This window comes from Cyrtonyx montezumae, unplaced genomic scaffold (genome assembly GCF_038088225.1).
Source record: "Cyrtonyx montezumae isolate F1298 unplaced genomic scaffold, pur_monq_1.0 scaffold_18, whole genome shotgun sequence".
Lineage (NCBI taxonomy): Eukaryota > Metazoa > Chordata > Aves > Galliformes > Odontophoridae > Cyrtonyx > Cyrtonyx montezumae.
In genome coordinates this window covers 10,921,016-10,938,055 of record NW_027071914.1, presented here as the reverse complement: position 1 = coordinate 10,938,055, position 17,040 = coordinate 10,921,016, and the positions used below count along the sequence as shown (strand labels likewise).

Genomic DNA, 17,040 nt, shown 5'->3' with positions numbered 1-17,040 from the left:
AGGCTGTTTGAGATCCGACGAGCTTTTAAAGAGCAGCGTGAGCATAAGGACAGGAAACTCGTCCTTCTTGTGAAGAAACGCCAGATGCCCAAAACGCCGAAAGGAAGATCTGGATGCAGAGCTGACTCAGGCAAGGCTCGGAGCTCCAAGACAAGGCACTGATTGCCTCTCGCTTTACGTCCCTTACACGCTCAGACTTCCCAAGCACGGCTACGCACCAGGCTGGCAGACCACGGTAGGTAAAATCTAACGGCGCTACAGCACCGCGAGGGGCGGAGAGGCTGCAACCCGAACCCCCGCAGCTTCGCGACGGCGAATCCCGGCCGTGCTCAGCCTTCACGAGGTCCCTACCGTACTCCCCCAGCGCCGGGGCTCCCGGGGGGGGGGGGCTGCGCTACCCCTCCTGCCCCCCCCCCCAATCCGGGCCGTCCCCGGCGGAGGGGCGGGTATGCGGCCCCACGCATCCCCCGGAGGAGGAGCGCACGGCTCCAGCCCTTCCCGCGGCGGGGGCCGGGGCTCTCCCCCCGCCGCCACCACCACCGCCGCCGCCGCCTCGCGGAGGGGCCGGCGGAGAGCCGCGGAAGTGCACTTGCTGCAGCCATTTCCTGCTCTTTGTGCGGGAGCATCCGAGCATCTCCGCCCCGAACCCAGCGCCAGGTGAGCGGCGCCGGGGTGGGCACTGCTGCTGCGCGGGGGCTGCGCTCCGCGGTACCGCCCGGGGGCTACGGCGGGGCGGGGGGATCCCCGCCGGGGCAGGTGCTGCCTCCCCGGGTAGGGGCAGGGAGGGAGGCCCGGCGGAGCCGGGATGTGCAGGATGTATCCCATAATGCTCAGGGCTACCTGCAGCGTTTATTGCAAGGCGCTGGAGGAGGAGGGGAGAATTGCAAAAAATAGCGGAAAAAAAAAAAAAAGAAAAAAAAAAAAAGAAATAGAAAAATAGCACGAATCTCCTCGCCCCGCGCCCGGCGGGCGCTGCAGGCCCCGCTGCGAGCGGCAATGGCAGCCGGGGACGGCGATGCTCCGCGGGACCGGAGGAAGGGGGGGGGGGGTGGGGAAGGGCAGGCGGCCGCGGGGTCAGCGCTGGGCGTGGGGTGATGGCAAAATGGTGAGCGAAGCGGCCCTTCCCCTGCGCGGGGTCGCCTGCGAGCGAGATGCATCTCTTTCTATTGAACTTCGTGGCCGAGGATGCTGCTGGAAACACTGTGCCAACGCCATCCGCATCCTACCTGAGCAGGGCTGCGCGGCTTTGGCAGGAAATCTCCGTGGGTTGAGGGGCCTGGAAGGGAATGGGGTGGCAAAGGAGCACGTGCTGGAACCCTGCCGCTGTCTGATCTGGGGAAGGGGCCGGTTTGTTTGCCGGTAGGGATGCTGCCAGAAGCAGAGCTTGGCCTCTTCACCATCTGCTGCTTTCCGCGGGGGTTGTGGCCTTGGCCTCAGATCACAGCCGTTTCCTGCAATTAGGATGGGCTGCACCCCAGCAGCCCTCCTGCCCCGCACCCCTCCTGCCTCACACCCATGCTTTGCCGATGGCAGTTGTTGTCCGGGGTTGGTCACTGCCAGCAGAGACCGCCCGCTGTGTTGGTGTCTGTCACTGCGATTAATGAAGCTCGAGCAATATGGGAAAACCTTCCATTTTCTGACTCGGGTCTCAAGCAAAGCTCAATATCCTAATATCACAATAATAATTTTGTTAACAAACAATTATTGTCGTTGTATGAGGAAGATTGCTTTTGGAACATTGCTAATTACCAGCTCCTACACAGTTCTGTACGTTATCTCACAAGAAGTGCTTTAACTGTCAGCAAAGGAGCTTGCTCACAAACTTGCTCTGAATTTCTCAGCTATATTGGAAATGCAGCTTACTTTAGCAGCCTTCTTCTTTGGTCAGAAATAAATGAAGTTACTCTCCAAGAAATAAATACCAAAACAACGACATTGCTGAGAAGCAGACATGTAGATGCCTGGAGCTCAGCCTTCGTGGGATGGCAGCTAATGCAGAGTGCAGATGCAGACAGACAGCTTCATGAGTGGTGCAATTTGGCTTCCTTTTTTTTTTGTTGTTGTTGGGAAGGGTAATTTCATGGTTATTAATGGCTGTGGCTGTGGAGAGCAGCAGCACAGCTCCGCTCATCCTGGCTGTGATGATTTGCTCATGCAAAAAACCTCCTGACTGTGGTGGCTGTAATTCCAAGAACATCTTACAGTATGTGAGGAGGGGGTTGATGAGGTGCATCCTATGACACAGGAGATGTTAATCCTGTGCTTCTGGGGCAAAAGTAGAACAGTCCTTTTGCACCCCTGAATTGGTCTACTGTACCAAAATCCATTGCTGGCCAGCAGTGTGTACCCTTCTATTGCCATGAGGTAACAGACACCAGAAATGTGCTGCTATGTACCCAGGATGTCAGCCTACTGGGGTGCTCAGTGGGCCAGGATGGTTTCTGACCATGACTTAAATCATTTTTTGGAGTAAGAGGGTGAAGCATTATCACAGGGCCCAGTAAGTTAACATGGCTTTCCCAGGTTATGCAGCTGATGCAGAACTCCACACCCCTGGGAGGTGACCAGAAATTTTCCTCCTTTTCCTCCATGTCACCACCTCTCCAGCAAAAGCCATTTTGCAGCAGCTCACCCCAGGCCTGCAGGGCTTGGACCTCCAGTTACAGTCAACATGCAGAGCAATTCCTGGTGCTTCTTTCCTGCTGTCCTGTGCTTGGCAGCTCCTGCAGCTCCAGCATGGATGTCTGCTGTGTGAGCAGGAGTGCTGAGCACCCGAAGCAGCCCATGCCACTTCCCCACAGCTCTCAGCTGTGCAGCTGTGAAGCCAAGTGCACATGAATGCAACATACTCATTATGGCCCCACTTTCAAACGTCTTCCTTTGTTCTCCCAAGCTGCCCTAACAGTGAAGTTTCCTTTGTTCCTCTTGCTGTGAAGATGATGATATTGCACAGATAAGGGAAGGTAGAACCAGGCTGTGGCAGCAAGCTCAGCCATCTGGGATATCCATGGTTGCTCCTTTCCAAAGCCTTCCTCCAGACTGTTCAATCCTGCCCTCTGGCTGATCTCACAACAGATTTACCTTCATTTCAGCTTTGGAGTGGTGAACCTGGGGTTGGTGTCCCTTGGGCAGGTGGGATGGGGAGCACTGTGGCAATGGGAGGAGGAAGTTTCTGCAGAGGACAGGCAGAATGTGGGCAGCAGGGTGCTCATCAGCATTAGTGGCATCAGCCCTGTGGCCACGTTCCCTGGGTTTCTCCAGGATGGGGTTGGCTCCTACCAAAGTTCTACCAAAATGCATGGGGCTGGTGGAGCTCCAGTAGCAGGATATGCAGAACAAAATACTTCAGAGAAGCAGCTCATAGCGGCCTGGGCAGCGGTGCTTCACTCCACACAGGCAGGATATGTTTCCTGTGCGAGGAGGAAAGCCTCACCTCTCTGCACACGTGCTAGGGCAGTGAAAAAGCCCCGTGTGGGGCACGCTGCGCTTCACCCCAAGCAGCGATGTGTGCTGGCACAGGAAGCACTGCCGACACACCGCAGGCACTGCTCACAGCCCGCACCGTGCCCCTTCGTCTGCTTTGGCTTTTGCCATGCTGTTGAAGAAAGCATATCACTGAAATTGGGTTCCCGGGGATGTTACGAAGAAGGTTTATCTGTTGAACCCCAAAATGTGTTCAGTTTTGTCATCTGGATCCTGTTTCTTGCATGGGCAAGCACAGTGCGGGCTGTGCTCATGGCTGATAGCTCGCTTTGCTCGATGCTTCCTTTTCTGCTCATTATTTCCACACTGCTACCTCCTCCCTTCCTGCATTTCAGTGCAAAACCTTTATGGCAGGAGCCGTTGTTTTCCTGCAGGTTTGTGCAGTACTCTGCACTGTGGGTGAGATGCCTAATTGGGAACCAGATCTCCTTCTACAGCCCAAAAAGCTGCCCACGGCCTTGAGGAGGCATTTTGGGGGTGACATGAGTTTTACTGCAAAAAATTGCAGGGAAAGAACCCTCTGTGCTCTCAGAGCTCCTGCTCCACGCAGCAGCAATGATGGGAAGCACAGCTCATCCCTGCCCTCGCCCAGCACAAAGCTGCCCAGGTCTGCACACCGCATGCATTCATCCCCCTGGGCCACGTTCCTCACTGTGTGTGTGTGTGTGTCTATCTATGGACATCCTGAAGCCATTGTCCTTTCATGCTCCCAGTGCTGGAAAAGAAAAACAAACTTATAGTCTGGGAAGCAGTGACTCAATAAAAAACAAACAACAAAAAATGGACCTAAGGGAATTGAGGCAGATAACCAGCTGAGGGGGAGCGCCTGTAGGACTGCTGCTGAGACCAAAGGAGCTGATGTGGTGGGCACGAGAAGGGATGTTATGCTGCTTTTGTTTCTGGTGTTTGTACAGACAGTGCTGGAGACCCGTGCTATGCTGTCTGCACCTCACCAAAAAAAGCTGCAGAATTGGACAGTGGGTTCAAGCTTAGAGAAAAGCCAAAGAGATGATTAAAGGATTGGGAGATGTGCTCTGTAACAAGGCATCAAAGAGCTCAGTCTGCTTGCCTGAGCTGAAGCGAAGGTTGCAGGGTATTCTTATTGAAACCTGCGAGTATCTTCATGAAGAGTTTGCTAACAGAGCTCTACTGTCTTGCAGATTAAAGTGATAGAACCTCAGCAGTCCACATTTGAAGCTGATCAAATCCAACTGGAGAAAAAAAAATGCACTTTTTAAAAGGGGAGTAATTTGCTAATCAAGCAACATGTCAATATTTAAAGCCATTTCTTTCCCTGCAGATGTTTAAGTGTTTAATGTTCAAGTGCACCTGGGTGTTTTCTAGGAGACACACTCCAGGTCAGCACAGCCATTGGGCAGGGATTAGGCATTAACCAGGGGAGCCTGGTGGCTGTGGTTATATAAGTGGTCAGCCTGGAGGACAGCAGGGTCCGTCCATGTACGAGCATTCACTGCAAAGGTAAAAAGCAAAAGAGATCTGGGACATAGAGGTTTGTCTTGTGTTTCCTGCTGGCTTGGCTGCTGGGGGGCTCAGCACAGGGGTAAGCAGCAGTGAGCTCCTTCAGAAACATTTCCCTTTGGTTTTTGTGTTGTGTGCAGCTGGCACCATCTCAGGACACAGCCAGTGGCAGCTCCAGGGCAAGCAGGGCCTGAGCAGGGGACACACTGCATGGTAAAAGCGAAGAAATGTGTTTTTTTTTTTCATCAGCCACTTCTTTCTTCACTGCCTAAGCCATCCAGAACCCGATCCTTTCTGGTTCACCTGCAGAAATGTGCTTTGTTGTTTACAGTTTCCAGCGCCACTCATGCATGCAGGGAGGGCACCATGTGAGTGTCAGGGTTGCTTGTTGCACTGCTTTGAGAGATATTTTTGAAAGCACCGCTTTGCATTTCACGCTTTCACTTCAGGCTGCTCAGGCTGTGCTGCAGCACCCGGCTGTTCTGCACAGAACTGAGCAGAGGAGGAGTTGAGTGGGTGGCTGTGTTCCTCTGATTCTGCATTCCTGCTCTGTTATTGAATTGTGGAAGGGGAGATGACATGGAGATATAGGTTAAATACACAAGAAAAGGAAAACAAGATAAACCAGGATTGTGTCCCCTGCAGTGCAAGACAGGCCTGGTTCCAGTTTTGTCCTTTGGTGCTTTCCAACCCAGTCTTTTGGCTGCTGTTTTTCACCCTCTCTTTTCCTTTGGATCTAGAGTGGAAACTGAACAGCCAGCACCATGACGACCCACGTCACACTGGAGGATGCCCTGTCCAATGTGGACCTGCTGGAGGAGCTGCCGCTGCCGGACCAGCAGCCATGCATCGAGCCACCTCCCTCCTCCATCATGTACCAGGTACCCACAGCTCCCAGCCCTGTGGGGCACAGGGGCTGTTCTGCCCAGCACAGGGCCACGTGGTGCTGGGAGAAGGAGCAGAAAGTTGGGGGAAACATTCAGAACAGATCGAGCCACAGCTCTGCCGCAAGAGACTGGGAAAAGGGTTCTTGAACACTGATAAGACATAGGGAAGTTAAAAATGAGGAGCATGAACAGATAAGAAGCCAGAGATTAGATTAGTGATAACAACAGAAAGTTTTCAGCAATGTTTTGTTATTTGTGTATTTCTGTGCTTCCTTTTCATGCCAAGTGCATGCATCTAAGTCGGTCAAAATCAGAGTTCAGCCTGAATTTGTGCAGGCAGTGATGTGTGCACAGCTGGAGCTGCAGGTTGGGGAAGGGCAGGCAGCAGGGTGGTGAGACACTGACATCCCCTTGGAGACACCCAAGGTCAGGCAGGAAGGGCTCTGAGCACTGATGGAGCTGTGGGTGTCCCTGTTCATTGCAGGCGAGACAGACCAGACAGCTTTTAAGGGTCCCTTCCACCTCAAATGAGTCTATGATTCTATGATAACCACTGCTCTGCCTCAAGTGACCACAGATTCAGCTGCAGCTGCTCTGCTCAAGCCTGGCATGAGCTCAAGGGAAGGCTCAGAGCGCTGCTTTTGGACCTGCAGTGGGATGTCGTGACTGCTTGGCCACCACACCCTGTCCTATAGCACACACCCACGGTTAAATATAACGCAGGGTTACTTTCTCCTCCTGCCACTCCCGTCTGCACGCCTTAGCGTGGTTGTGCATAAATGCAGCCATACTGTGATTGCTGTGCTGGCTGTGCAGGGCGCTGGAGTTACAGTATCTCTTTCAACAGGTCAGACCAGGGGCTTGTTCAGTAGCATTGGTGTCACCCTGGGTTATCAGACCCAAAGGCAGTTCAGGGCTGTTCAAGTTTCAGCTCTCTCTGGAAAATCTTAGTAACGTATTAACATCTCTGTTCACAAAGTATTTTCTACTCTTTCCTGGCGTGTGGCCCTTGAGGGGCTCACTGTCCTGCCCTATGTGCTTCCCTATGTGCCCCTATGTGCTTCCTGGCCATGATCATGTGCTCTCAGCTGGGCTTGTAAACCTCATTGAAACCACGACAAAACTGGATCTGGAGGAATTGGCCAAGCCTGGTTCCTCATCACACCTGCTATGGGGTTAATGCTCTCCCCACTACTCAAAAATGCATTTGCAGCTGCAGGTTTGCACATTAGGGTCATAGAGGCACAAAGAAAAGCAGCTCTACAGCCACAGCTCTGTGCTCAAGGCTCAGCTGCTCAGGAAGTCAGTTACTGAGGTGAACACAGTTGCTGCAGTGCTGATGACATCGCTCTGTGCACTTGGGACCCATGTGTGCTCTGCCGTGCAGGAGATAGAATCAGCATGCCTTCACAGAGGAAATTGCCCAAGCACAAAGCATGTGAACGAGACTGAGGAGCTATGCTTTCACCCCCTGCCTTGCTTTGCACTTTCTTACTGCCTCGTCTACGCACAAAGCAGTAGCTCAGGTTCCACAACTGTTTCTCCCAAATCTTCAGCTTGCAAGAGCAGTACTAGCACTAGCGCTGAGTGCTGACTATTTATGTTTCCCAGACATCTCTTCCCCTGCTCTTTCTATGTTTATCCTTTGCAATTCCTGCTGACAGGATGTGGTCTTCCCCTAGCAGCCAGGGCACAAATGGAAATTAATGAGGTTGCATCTTTCTCTGAGTTAAAAGACTGAGTCTTTAGTATACTTGCTCCAGGTTTGCTCACTGGTGTGGCTGCAGTTCCATATAACTGATCCCTACTGGTTTGGCTTGATTTTAGAAGGCTTTGTCAGTCTTGATGGCCACATCTTCACATCCATCGTCTGCAGGGTTTCCTCTAATGAGGGCTTCATGCAAGCTGCATGTATGAATCTATCCCTAGAGCTGCAGTGATTTCCAGCACCTCCAATTCATAATGGGCTGACCCCTTATGTTTCAAGAGCCCTCCTGCTTCTCCCTGTGCCTTCTGGGGTTTTTCCTGACTATACTTTTGAAACAATTAGCCAGTATATGGCACCAGGTGAGCAAACATCCAGCTTTGTACATATTTTAATCCCCGTCTCCATTTCACCCACAGGCTAATTTTGACACAAACTTTGAAGACAGAAATGCCTTTGTGACTGGCATCGCCAGGTACATCGAGCAGGCAACAGTGCACTCCAGCATGGTGAGTCCCCACACACTGCCCAGCAGTGCCACACTGCAGCGCGTGCCTTGCCCCAGCAACACCTCTCTGTGTTTCAGAACGAAATGCTGGAAGAAGGCCATGAGTACGCTGTGATGCTGTACACATGGAGGAGCTGCTCAAGAGCCATCCCACAGGTAGGCGTGGTTTTGTCTGCAGTGTGGGTCAGTTTGAGGTGGAGGCAGAAAAAAAGCAGAGAAGACTGAAGCAGGTTGAAAGGTTGAAAACAGAAACCACAGACTATTCAAATTATCTTCCTCTCCCCATCAAAGTCTCAGCCACTAATCCCAGCAGCAGGTAGCTGCTCCAGAAGAAGCACATTCCTACTGCTGCCCTAGCAAAGGACAACTGTTCTGTGCCCTCATGTATGGAATATGTATTAGCATCTCTTAGTAGCACCTCTCAGCTCTCTCTCTATATATACATAATTTTTCTAGTTTCTGAAGCCTTTCCCAGCAGTCTGGGATTGCATGAAGAAGCAATATGGCCAGCTCACGTGTGAACAGCAGGTGCTCTTGGAATGTGGCAGACCTGGGCTGTCCCTGCCTTGCATGGAGAATAGAGCAGCTGAAGCAGGTTTCTGCATCCCAAACTGATGCATGCAGGGGTCCTCTCTGCTCCCAGAAGGATTGGTATTGTATGAAGGTGCATGAAGGAGCTCTTGCTCTATCAGAAGCATGTCTGAAGTGAATATCTGCTTCCTTGTCAGGTCTCTTTCAAAAGTCCTATTTTGCTCTTGGTCTACTGGAGGTCCCAGGCTTAATCATTGTCCCTCTCTACTGCTAGTTCTGATTCAAACATTTTTCAGTCCTTCTCCAACCTGAATTCTGGTGGTTCCATCCTTCAAACACCTACAGGCATGAGTAAGGGTGCTCACGTGGCCCACTGAGCTGTGATTCACACTCCAGCATAAAGCTTGTCTTCTGCCACATGAGCACACACTTCATCACTTGAGAAATTCAAGTTGACAACACAGCAGGCAGATGCAGCACACTTGCATTAACCCTACTGATAAAAGGGTTTGCAGGGCTTCCGTGGAGCTTGGAAAAAATATTTCTGCATGGCTGGTATTGCCCATGTTAGTGATTCCCCAGGAAAGGTCAAATCTCAGTTTGCACAGGTTATATTCTGCTGATGGTCTGATGAGACCCAGCCACAGGAGGATTGCTGGTGCTCATTCAATTTTTGCTTATCTCCCACTTACAGTTACTCTTGTGCTGCTCTTGCCCTTGCTGGCTGTGCCAGTATAAGGCAGGCAGTGGCTGAGCTTTTGGCAAGACAAGGTGTGGGCTGTGCACTTGGGTAGGGTTTGAGTAGTATGGTTCACCTTCTGTTTTGGAGTTTTAGTGTCCTCCCGTCCCAATTGCCCCCATGACATTCATGCCATCTCAAGCACAGCTTGTGGGGTCCCTACTCTCTGCAGTCCTCCCTTGCTGCACAGGGGCTAAGAGCAGTTTTATAGAGACGTTGACAGCTTCCTACATGTAAAGCTCACTGATTTATCCCCCTCACACTCTACATCAACTGCTGGGCTGCTAAATTTGTACCAGAGCTGTCAGCCCCATCACGATCTTGTGTCAGCAACAACTAGAAACAGAATGCACCCTAGGAAGGCCATTGGCATCCATCCCCAGGCAAAGAATAACAGCAGCAGAATGCATTTTGCTGGGCAGCCAGGGTTTTTCCTGGAAGTTTGGTAATGACTTCAGGTCATCATTTAGAACTGAGGTTTGTGACAACTGAATACATCTTTCCTTAAATGCAGCTTCCTAGGACTGATACAAGTGACTCACTTCACTGCTTCTGGCCACATCCAAGCCCAGGGATTTTTAATGGTTCTGCAACAGAATGAAAATTATCTCAGCAGGACTAACGCAGAACTGTTGCATGGTGCCCTGTGTGTCCACGAGAATTCACTACACAAAATCTTCAATAAATTCATTACAAAACATTCCCACATCATGTGAGTAGTCAAGACTCCATATTTTATGTATTCCACCCTGGAGAAGTGCATTAGAAGATTTTGTTTCTCAGAATCAGAATTGTGCCTGCTTATACCTGGAGAGAATTTCATGTTCAATAGTCCCTTCTAACATCATCTTTTGCCTTGAAAACAAGCTCCCTCTTGGGTCTCTTCACTGTCCTCTAATGGGGACAGTGTTCAGTGTGAAACAACCTGAAGACAGTGGCTGTGTTAGAAGTATTAATGCTGACAATCATGATTTGTCTTTGCAGGTGAAATGTAATGAACAGCCAAACCGAGTGGAGATTTATGAGAAGACAGTAGAAGTTCTGGAGCCAGAAGTCACCAAGCTTATGAAGTTCATGTATTTTCAAGTAAGTGGTCAAAGAAGTTGACAAAAATAATGTCTTTGGTTTGAGGCTCTTTAGCAGGGCCAACATAGCTTGCTGTGATGCTCCTCCATCTGAAGCAAAGCCAAGAAGAACTGAGGACTGAGAGTGTAGCTGTTGTGTTCATTCTGGCCGCATTACCTGGCCAGTGTCAAACACCAAAGCTAACAGTTGCCACATTTGAGACACTTGAGAAAATAAGGCGCTCAGGTCCCAGCAGAGCAATGACCACTTAGCAAACAGAGCTGCTGTGGGCTCAAGGGGGCTCGGTGTCACTGCTTATATTTACAACTGGCTGCAGCTGGGTTTCCGTACTGCCTTTGGGTTTTATGTCCCATGAGATCTTAATGCTCCACCTAAAGAGCCAAACCAGAACACACTGCTCTCAGGACAGGCCCAAACAGAGGATTCAAGGCACCTCCTCCCTTCCAGCACGAAGTACATTTGTTGTAGGGGGTCTGTTATGCTGCCACATTTCATGGCAACGAAAGAGTGAGACTCCAGAGCCACCATCCCACCAGGAGAAGGAAGGGGGTGGTGGCTGTAGCGGAGGTGGTTTGCATGTGCTGACCCTGTCCTGCTGCCTTCCAGCGCAAGGCCATCGAGCGGTTCTGCAGCGAGGTGAAGCGCCTGTGCCACGCCGAGCGGAGGAAGGACTTTGTCTCTGAGGCCTATCTCCTCACACTGGGCAAGTTCATCAACATGTTTGCTGTCCTGGATGAGCTGAAGAACATGAAGTGCAGTGTCAAAAATGACCACTCAGCCTACAAAAGGTGAGGGACAAGAAGCAAGCAGAGCAGGGTCGGCCCTATGCCTGGTCTGACAGGGGGCATTGCCCACAATGGGATCAGGCACATACTGGGAGGCTGGAGGGTGGTTATCTGTGCTGTTGTGGTCTCTTTGTGAGAAAATGATTGAGCTCCTGTGTGTTTCAGTTCTCTGTTGGTAAAATGAGGAAAGGGGAAAGCTCTGCTGCAGGCGAGCTCTGAGGCTGCTTCTCTGCAGCTGCAGGTGAAGTGGGGAGGGTGGGTGGTGAGAGCCTGGCAACAAGTCATGGTGATGGTGGATTTCTCCGTTTCAGAGCTGCCCAGTTTCTGCGGAAGATGGCAGACCCCCAGTCCATCCAGGAGTCCCAGAACCTCTCTATGTTTCTGGCAAATCATAACCGCATCACACAGGCAAGTCCCTTTCCTCTGAACCAGAGAAACCTTCCACACTTAGACAGAAGTGATCTTGCCAAGGCTGAGAGCATTTCAGGCTGGACTGCAGCAGTATCTGCCTTGTTTGTTGAGTCATTTCTGATGAGTGTTGGTGTCTGGGTCAGGCTGCATAACTCTAGTAATAATTCTCTCCATTAGGTTATCCTGGGTAGCTTTAGAGTCTATGTCAAGACAAGGATAAAACTCTAAAAGATGTAAGAAATGCTCTCAGGAGGCTTTCTCCCATAAACCCTGCCCCTGGATTTCCCCAGAAATCCATCCAGTCTGTCTCTGTAGCTGCATAGGGATTGCAGATCAGACACAAGGGACCATCACACTCCACAGGCTCAACAGTTTCTGCTAATTAGATAAAATATTGCACAGAGACAGGAGATAGTCAGAAAGTCTGCTTCTGTGCAGTCTTTTTTTTATCTCCCTGTCTGAAGCTGCTGTCATCAGCTTGAAGAGGAGAGCTGTCCTACAGAAGGATCTTTATGAGTGGTACCATGAGGTCAATCTTCTATCTGTAACTTAAGAAAAGCACAGACAAGGCTTTTAGGAAACTTCATTATCTTCTTATCTTTCAAGTATGTTTACACCTCTGGAAACATATTTCTGTTGTTACTCTGTCCATGTGAATAAAGTGTCCCCTGTTACTGTTTCAGTGTCTGCATCAACAACTAGAGGTTATCCCTGGCTACGAGGAATTGCTGGCTGATATTGTCAACATCTGTGTGGATTACTATGAAAATAAGATGTATCTCACACCCAGCGAGAAACATATGCTTTTAAAGGTGAGGTTTGTCCATATTTAAGGAGCTGAGCATTTGGGTAGTTCCACTTTCAATTTAATAAAGCGAAATTCCCTTCCAAGACAATGCTTTTCTTCATTTTCTTTATTTTTTTCTCCTTTGGGTTTATAAGCATCCCTTCTCTGAAGAGCCAATATCTTACAGGCACACAGCTTGCTTAGTTAGTTACGTTTGTCCTTACTGTAAGTCAATTATTACAGTGATTACAGTCACTACTACCCAAAGAACATCATTACCATGGTATGAGTCAGCTTAGATTCTTTGGAGGATAATGTGGGTAGGTTTAATATTTATAATGATTTGTACTGAATTAAAGGGAAATAAACAATTCAGAAGAATATTTTAGATGTTTTCAATTTTCTGGGAGTAGATGCTTGCCTTTTTAATATGAGTGGAGACACTGGATTGTCTTTATTTGTGAGAGAGGAGGAACTGTTGAGGACCATGCATTTTTTCACAGAAAACAGAAGCATTCTATTATGTGTACTCTGTCTACCACACACATCCTTGCAGATATGTGCACATTTTATACTGTTTTCTCAATGAGTTCCAGGTGACACAGGATCCTGAAGTGAGTTTGCTAAATGAATGAGAACTGCCGACTCTTTCTGTCTTCTCCAGGTGATGGGGTTTGGCCTGTATCTTATGGATGGGAATGTCAGCAACATCTACAAACTGGACGCCAAGAAGAGAATCAACCTTAGCAAAATAGACAAATTCTTCAAGGTCAGTGACCTGTCTGGGTGAGGCTGGAGTTTGCTGCAGACTGATGTATTGCCAACCAGTATCATTGCATGTGCTGCCAACAGAAAAACACAGGAATCATTTATAGCTTCAAAAAAAAAAAAAAACAACCCTGAAGGATCAAGGAATTATATAGACAGAAAGATGAGGAATGGGATTGTCATGAACATGCATGGGCACAGAGTGCATGCATGGGTGAGATGGGAGATGATGGCTTCAGCCATGGACTGAAGGATGGGAATGGTACATGGGAGGTCTGTTTTGTGGACAAGGGAAAGGTATGCCAGGCCAACATCCACATCTAATTCTGGGCACAGTTTTCAGGCTGGTTTGCAGTCTTCTGAAGGATCCATGATTTTGAGTGAGTTTGCTGAGGTCTGTGTGGTCGCTGGTAGCACGCCCTGTCCCTCAGCTCACTGCTGAGCTGGCGTGTTGAGGGACAGGGTACAAAGCTGGCCAGCCAACATACCATTGGCAGTCTCACCTGGTATATGAACTGTTCCCTGCAGGAGACAAAAAGCTTCTTGGGGAGCTTGTATTGGTTGGAATTCGCAGGTGTTCAGGGAGCTCCTCAGGGGGCTGAGGTTTGATAGTGGTTTGATGAATTCTTTTTGTTTTACCTGTGATCAAGGTTTTGGGGAAAGGTCTGCAAGAGCGGGTGCTCCCAGTGGCATGGTGGGAAGCAGCTGTGCAGCCTCCTCCTGCTCCTTTTCCACATGCAGCTGGATTCAGCCCTGGGCTGTTCCTCAAGCTGTATGGAGGAAAGCATTGCCACAGGGCTGCTCAGCCCAAGAAACGTTTGGGATAACCCTGTCTGCTTCCTCCCCAGATGTGTATATGCAAGCTGTCAGTGACATATGGAGAGGAGGGCTGAGACCCTGCATTGTCTTTGCCTGGTTACACATCTTACTTGAGCTCAGCACAGCACAAGCATCTCCTGGGCAATGAAATGAAATGAGTCCTCCTGCCCTTTGGTTCCGTGCACAGGCCTTGTCTTGGGGGCTTTCCAGATTTGGGACAGGTCAGCTCATGTTGGGATCTGGCAGGGAACAAATGCTTTGGTGAGCCTGGATGGCTGGTTTCATGGAAGGCTGACGTACCTGCTGCTGCATCCTTGCCCAGAGTGAGTGAGGACCTGTTTACCCATATTTGCATCACCTCAGAGACTGTGGGGCTCAAACACCACCATAGGGAACTACAGACACTGTAACCTCACAGATGGGGAAGATAATGAGGTGGCTGAATACTTCCCAGTCACCAGGGAGATGGCTGAAGACTGCAGCTTTGCAAAAGGGATTTATTGTGCCATCTCTTTGAGTTTTCTGTTTTCCTTTCTGAGTTAACCTTTGCTAGTTTGTCTGAATCTTTGCCTCAGTTTAAACCAAGTCTTCAGCAGAATCTGTAGTGTTGGGTCATCTTACTGCATTCAGTCACATCTGTGGTTCATTGAAAAAGGTTGTGGTCCATCAGAGAATTGGACTGGTACAGTATCTTCCACTGCATGGAATAACACCTTCCTTTCCAGTTTTTTCTGTGAGCACTTCTCCAGCATCTGCTGTGGTCTCACCTAATCTGCTAAGTACCACTCCAGACTATCAGATCTCAATAAGAGAAGCCAACTACTCCTATTACTACATCTGCTTACTGCCTTCTGATTAAATTTTTAGTGGATTGACCAGGAATTTGAGTAGTGAAAAAGAACTACCCTTTCATATAAACTGCGTAGGAAAGTGCTACTGGGAATTCCTGATGACAGCATTGCACAATCCTCCACTCAAGCCAGCCTCAGAAAAGAAGCATGTGATATAATAGGACAGTGAATTTGCCACTATCTTCATTTGGGGCTGGGCCTTTGTATCTAGCTGAAGTTGAAGCTTCACCTTTTATTGAAGAACTGTAAGAAGCTCTTGGTTGAATTTTGCTTGCAGCTGAAAGCTTAGTCTTAGTGGAGAAACTGTAGGACACATCACTAGCAACAACAGTGCCAAAGTAAAATCTGAGTCCCTTGGGGAAATAGGCCACATCTCTGGCAGTGCATCAGAGCAGCCTACACCTCCCCTCCTTGGCGTGCTGCCACAATACCAATGTGCTGGATGTTATTCCTCTGTTCTCTCTGAGGATTCTGGTGGGAGGCAGTAAGCCTCAATGAGGAATATGCTTGAGATCCTCTTTTTGGTGTAAAACACCCTTTTCTCTCACAGCTGATGCTGGTTACAGCATGCTGGCAATAACCAAGCCAGCACCGGCAAGCCTACAGCTCCAAAGCACTCACAGTGGGGGAACTTCCTTGCTCCATAACCCTTTGTGATAGTTTTCAGTCGCTTCCTAAGTGTGAAAAGATCCCACATCCAGGTTTGAACAGCCCGTAGCTTCAGAGCTGCAAGATGTCACTTCCTCATCCCTTGTATCACCTTAGGGACTCTGCTGCGTTTCAACCATCTTTTGTTTTCTTTTCCAGCAGCTGCAGGTGGTTCCTTTATTCGGCGATATGCAGATAGAACTGGCCAGATACATTAAGACCAGTGCTCACTATGAGGAGAACAAATCCAAGTGAGTGCCTGCCATAATGTCTCTTGGCTTCTGTGTGTGTCCTGAAAGCTGTGGGAGCTGCATCTCCCTCCTCGGCGTGCGTGAGGTCTGTGCACGGGTACCTGTGTGTGTCCCCGGGGGCTGCACACCCAGCGTGCCTGGCTCCGTGTGCATGTGTGTACCTGTGTGTCCCTGCATGGGAAGACGTCTCCTCGCCAGCTCCATGGAACCATTCCCGTGTGTGCAGGCGGGCGAGCAGGCATGGTGCACGGTTCTGGGGCGTGAGTGCTTGGGACGTGTGTGCCCGGAGCTGTGTGAGTGCCAGCAGCATGTCCCTGCTCTGGAGAGATTTTAATCCACGTTTTTCATCCCAAGGACAAAATCCTTCAGAGCATGAACACAGCTGGATCTATCCGTGCAGTAACCAGGGCATATCTTCTAGCTCAGGTACTGCAGAAAGGCAGCAGAGATGAGTTAAAAAGAGTGGGTCAGATGTATTATAAATGAATAAATATTGCTAGAAAAAAGGTAGAAATTGAGTCTTTCCAGGAGTACTCAGTCACTGTGGCATGACATGCTTTCACAGCACAGGTTCAGAGCCATCAGGAGGATTTGCAGGTATTGCTTATATTCAGATCCCACCACTTGGGTTCAAGCCCCACTTGTCTCTGTAGCTTGGCACGGTGCTCAGTTATTGTTAGGAGAATCACTGGTGGGTTTAGACATCTTAGGAACAGCATTTACCACTGCACATAAGCAAAGCCCATGTGAGCTATGTTTGCTGTAGTCACTGATTGCAGGCTGCCTTTCACCAGGGGGTGACCATTACCCATGGGACCAGGTCATGCAGATGTCAGATTTCTCCATCATCACTGAGCAGCAGTTTAGCTGAACAGCTGTTGGGACAGGACCTAGTCTGTGGTCTCATCTCTGCCTGTTCACTTCCCCCTTCCCTGAGGAGGGTCCTGCTTTCTGCCCGTTGCCTGGCTGCCCCAGGAGCACCTTCCCTTGCCTTCCTGAAGGCTGGTTGAAAAGTGCCAATTGACTTTGCATGAGAAAAATGAGAGTAACGTGGCAGAATTTCCCAAGCAAAAGGTTTTCAATGGCAATTAAATAAATACATAAAATTTATTGAATAAAATAAATTAAATAAAAATATTTTCAAAAGCTTAAATTTGAAATGGAAGATTATCTAAAAATAGACACCTTTTCATCCCAAACCGTTCAGAAAGCACATTTCAACAAAACATGTGTCAGCTGCATTTCATTTTCTCATCTCAAAACCAAGGTAGCTCATGGGCTGTTTACCTGTGCACAATTTAA

The 17,040-nt window shown here is 49.4% G+C and overlaps 1 protein-coding gene across 4 annotated transcripts in view; it reads left to right on the top strand.

Annotated features, from left to right (window-relative positions):
* The first annotated feature begins 533 nt into the window (after positions 1-533).
* CYFIP2 (cytoplasmic FMR1 interacting protein 2) overlaps positions 534-17,040 on the top strand; it is a 47,372-nt gene continuing 30,865 nt past the window's right edge. Inside the window, exons 1-10 of one of the 4 annotated variants that reach the window (XM_065734669.1) lie at positions 534-657; positions 5,703-5,843; positions 7,974-8,063; positions 8,141-8,218; positions 10,317-10,418; positions 11,025-11,206; positions 11,515-11,611; positions 12,298-12,426; positions 13,066-13,170; positions 15,647-15,738. In XM_065734669.1, coding sequence (XP_065590741.1) covers positions 5,727-5,843; positions 7,974-8,063; positions 8,141-8,218; positions 10,317-10,418; positions 11,025-11,206; positions 11,515-11,611; positions 12,298-12,426; positions 13,066-13,170; positions 15,647-15,738 — 992 coding nt within the window. In that variant the 5' untranslated portion in view covers positions 534-657; positions 5,703-5,726. Of the gene's footprint in view, positions 658-4,835; positions 4,994-5,446; positions 5,844-7,973; positions 8,064-8,140; positions 8,219-10,316; positions 10,419-11,024; positions 11,207-11,514; positions 11,612-12,297; positions 12,427-13,065; positions 13,171-15,646; positions 15,739-17,040 lie in introns of those variants that run through there. The other 3 variants (XM_065734670.1, XM_065734671.1, XM_065734668.1) reach the window with 3 other exon arrangements.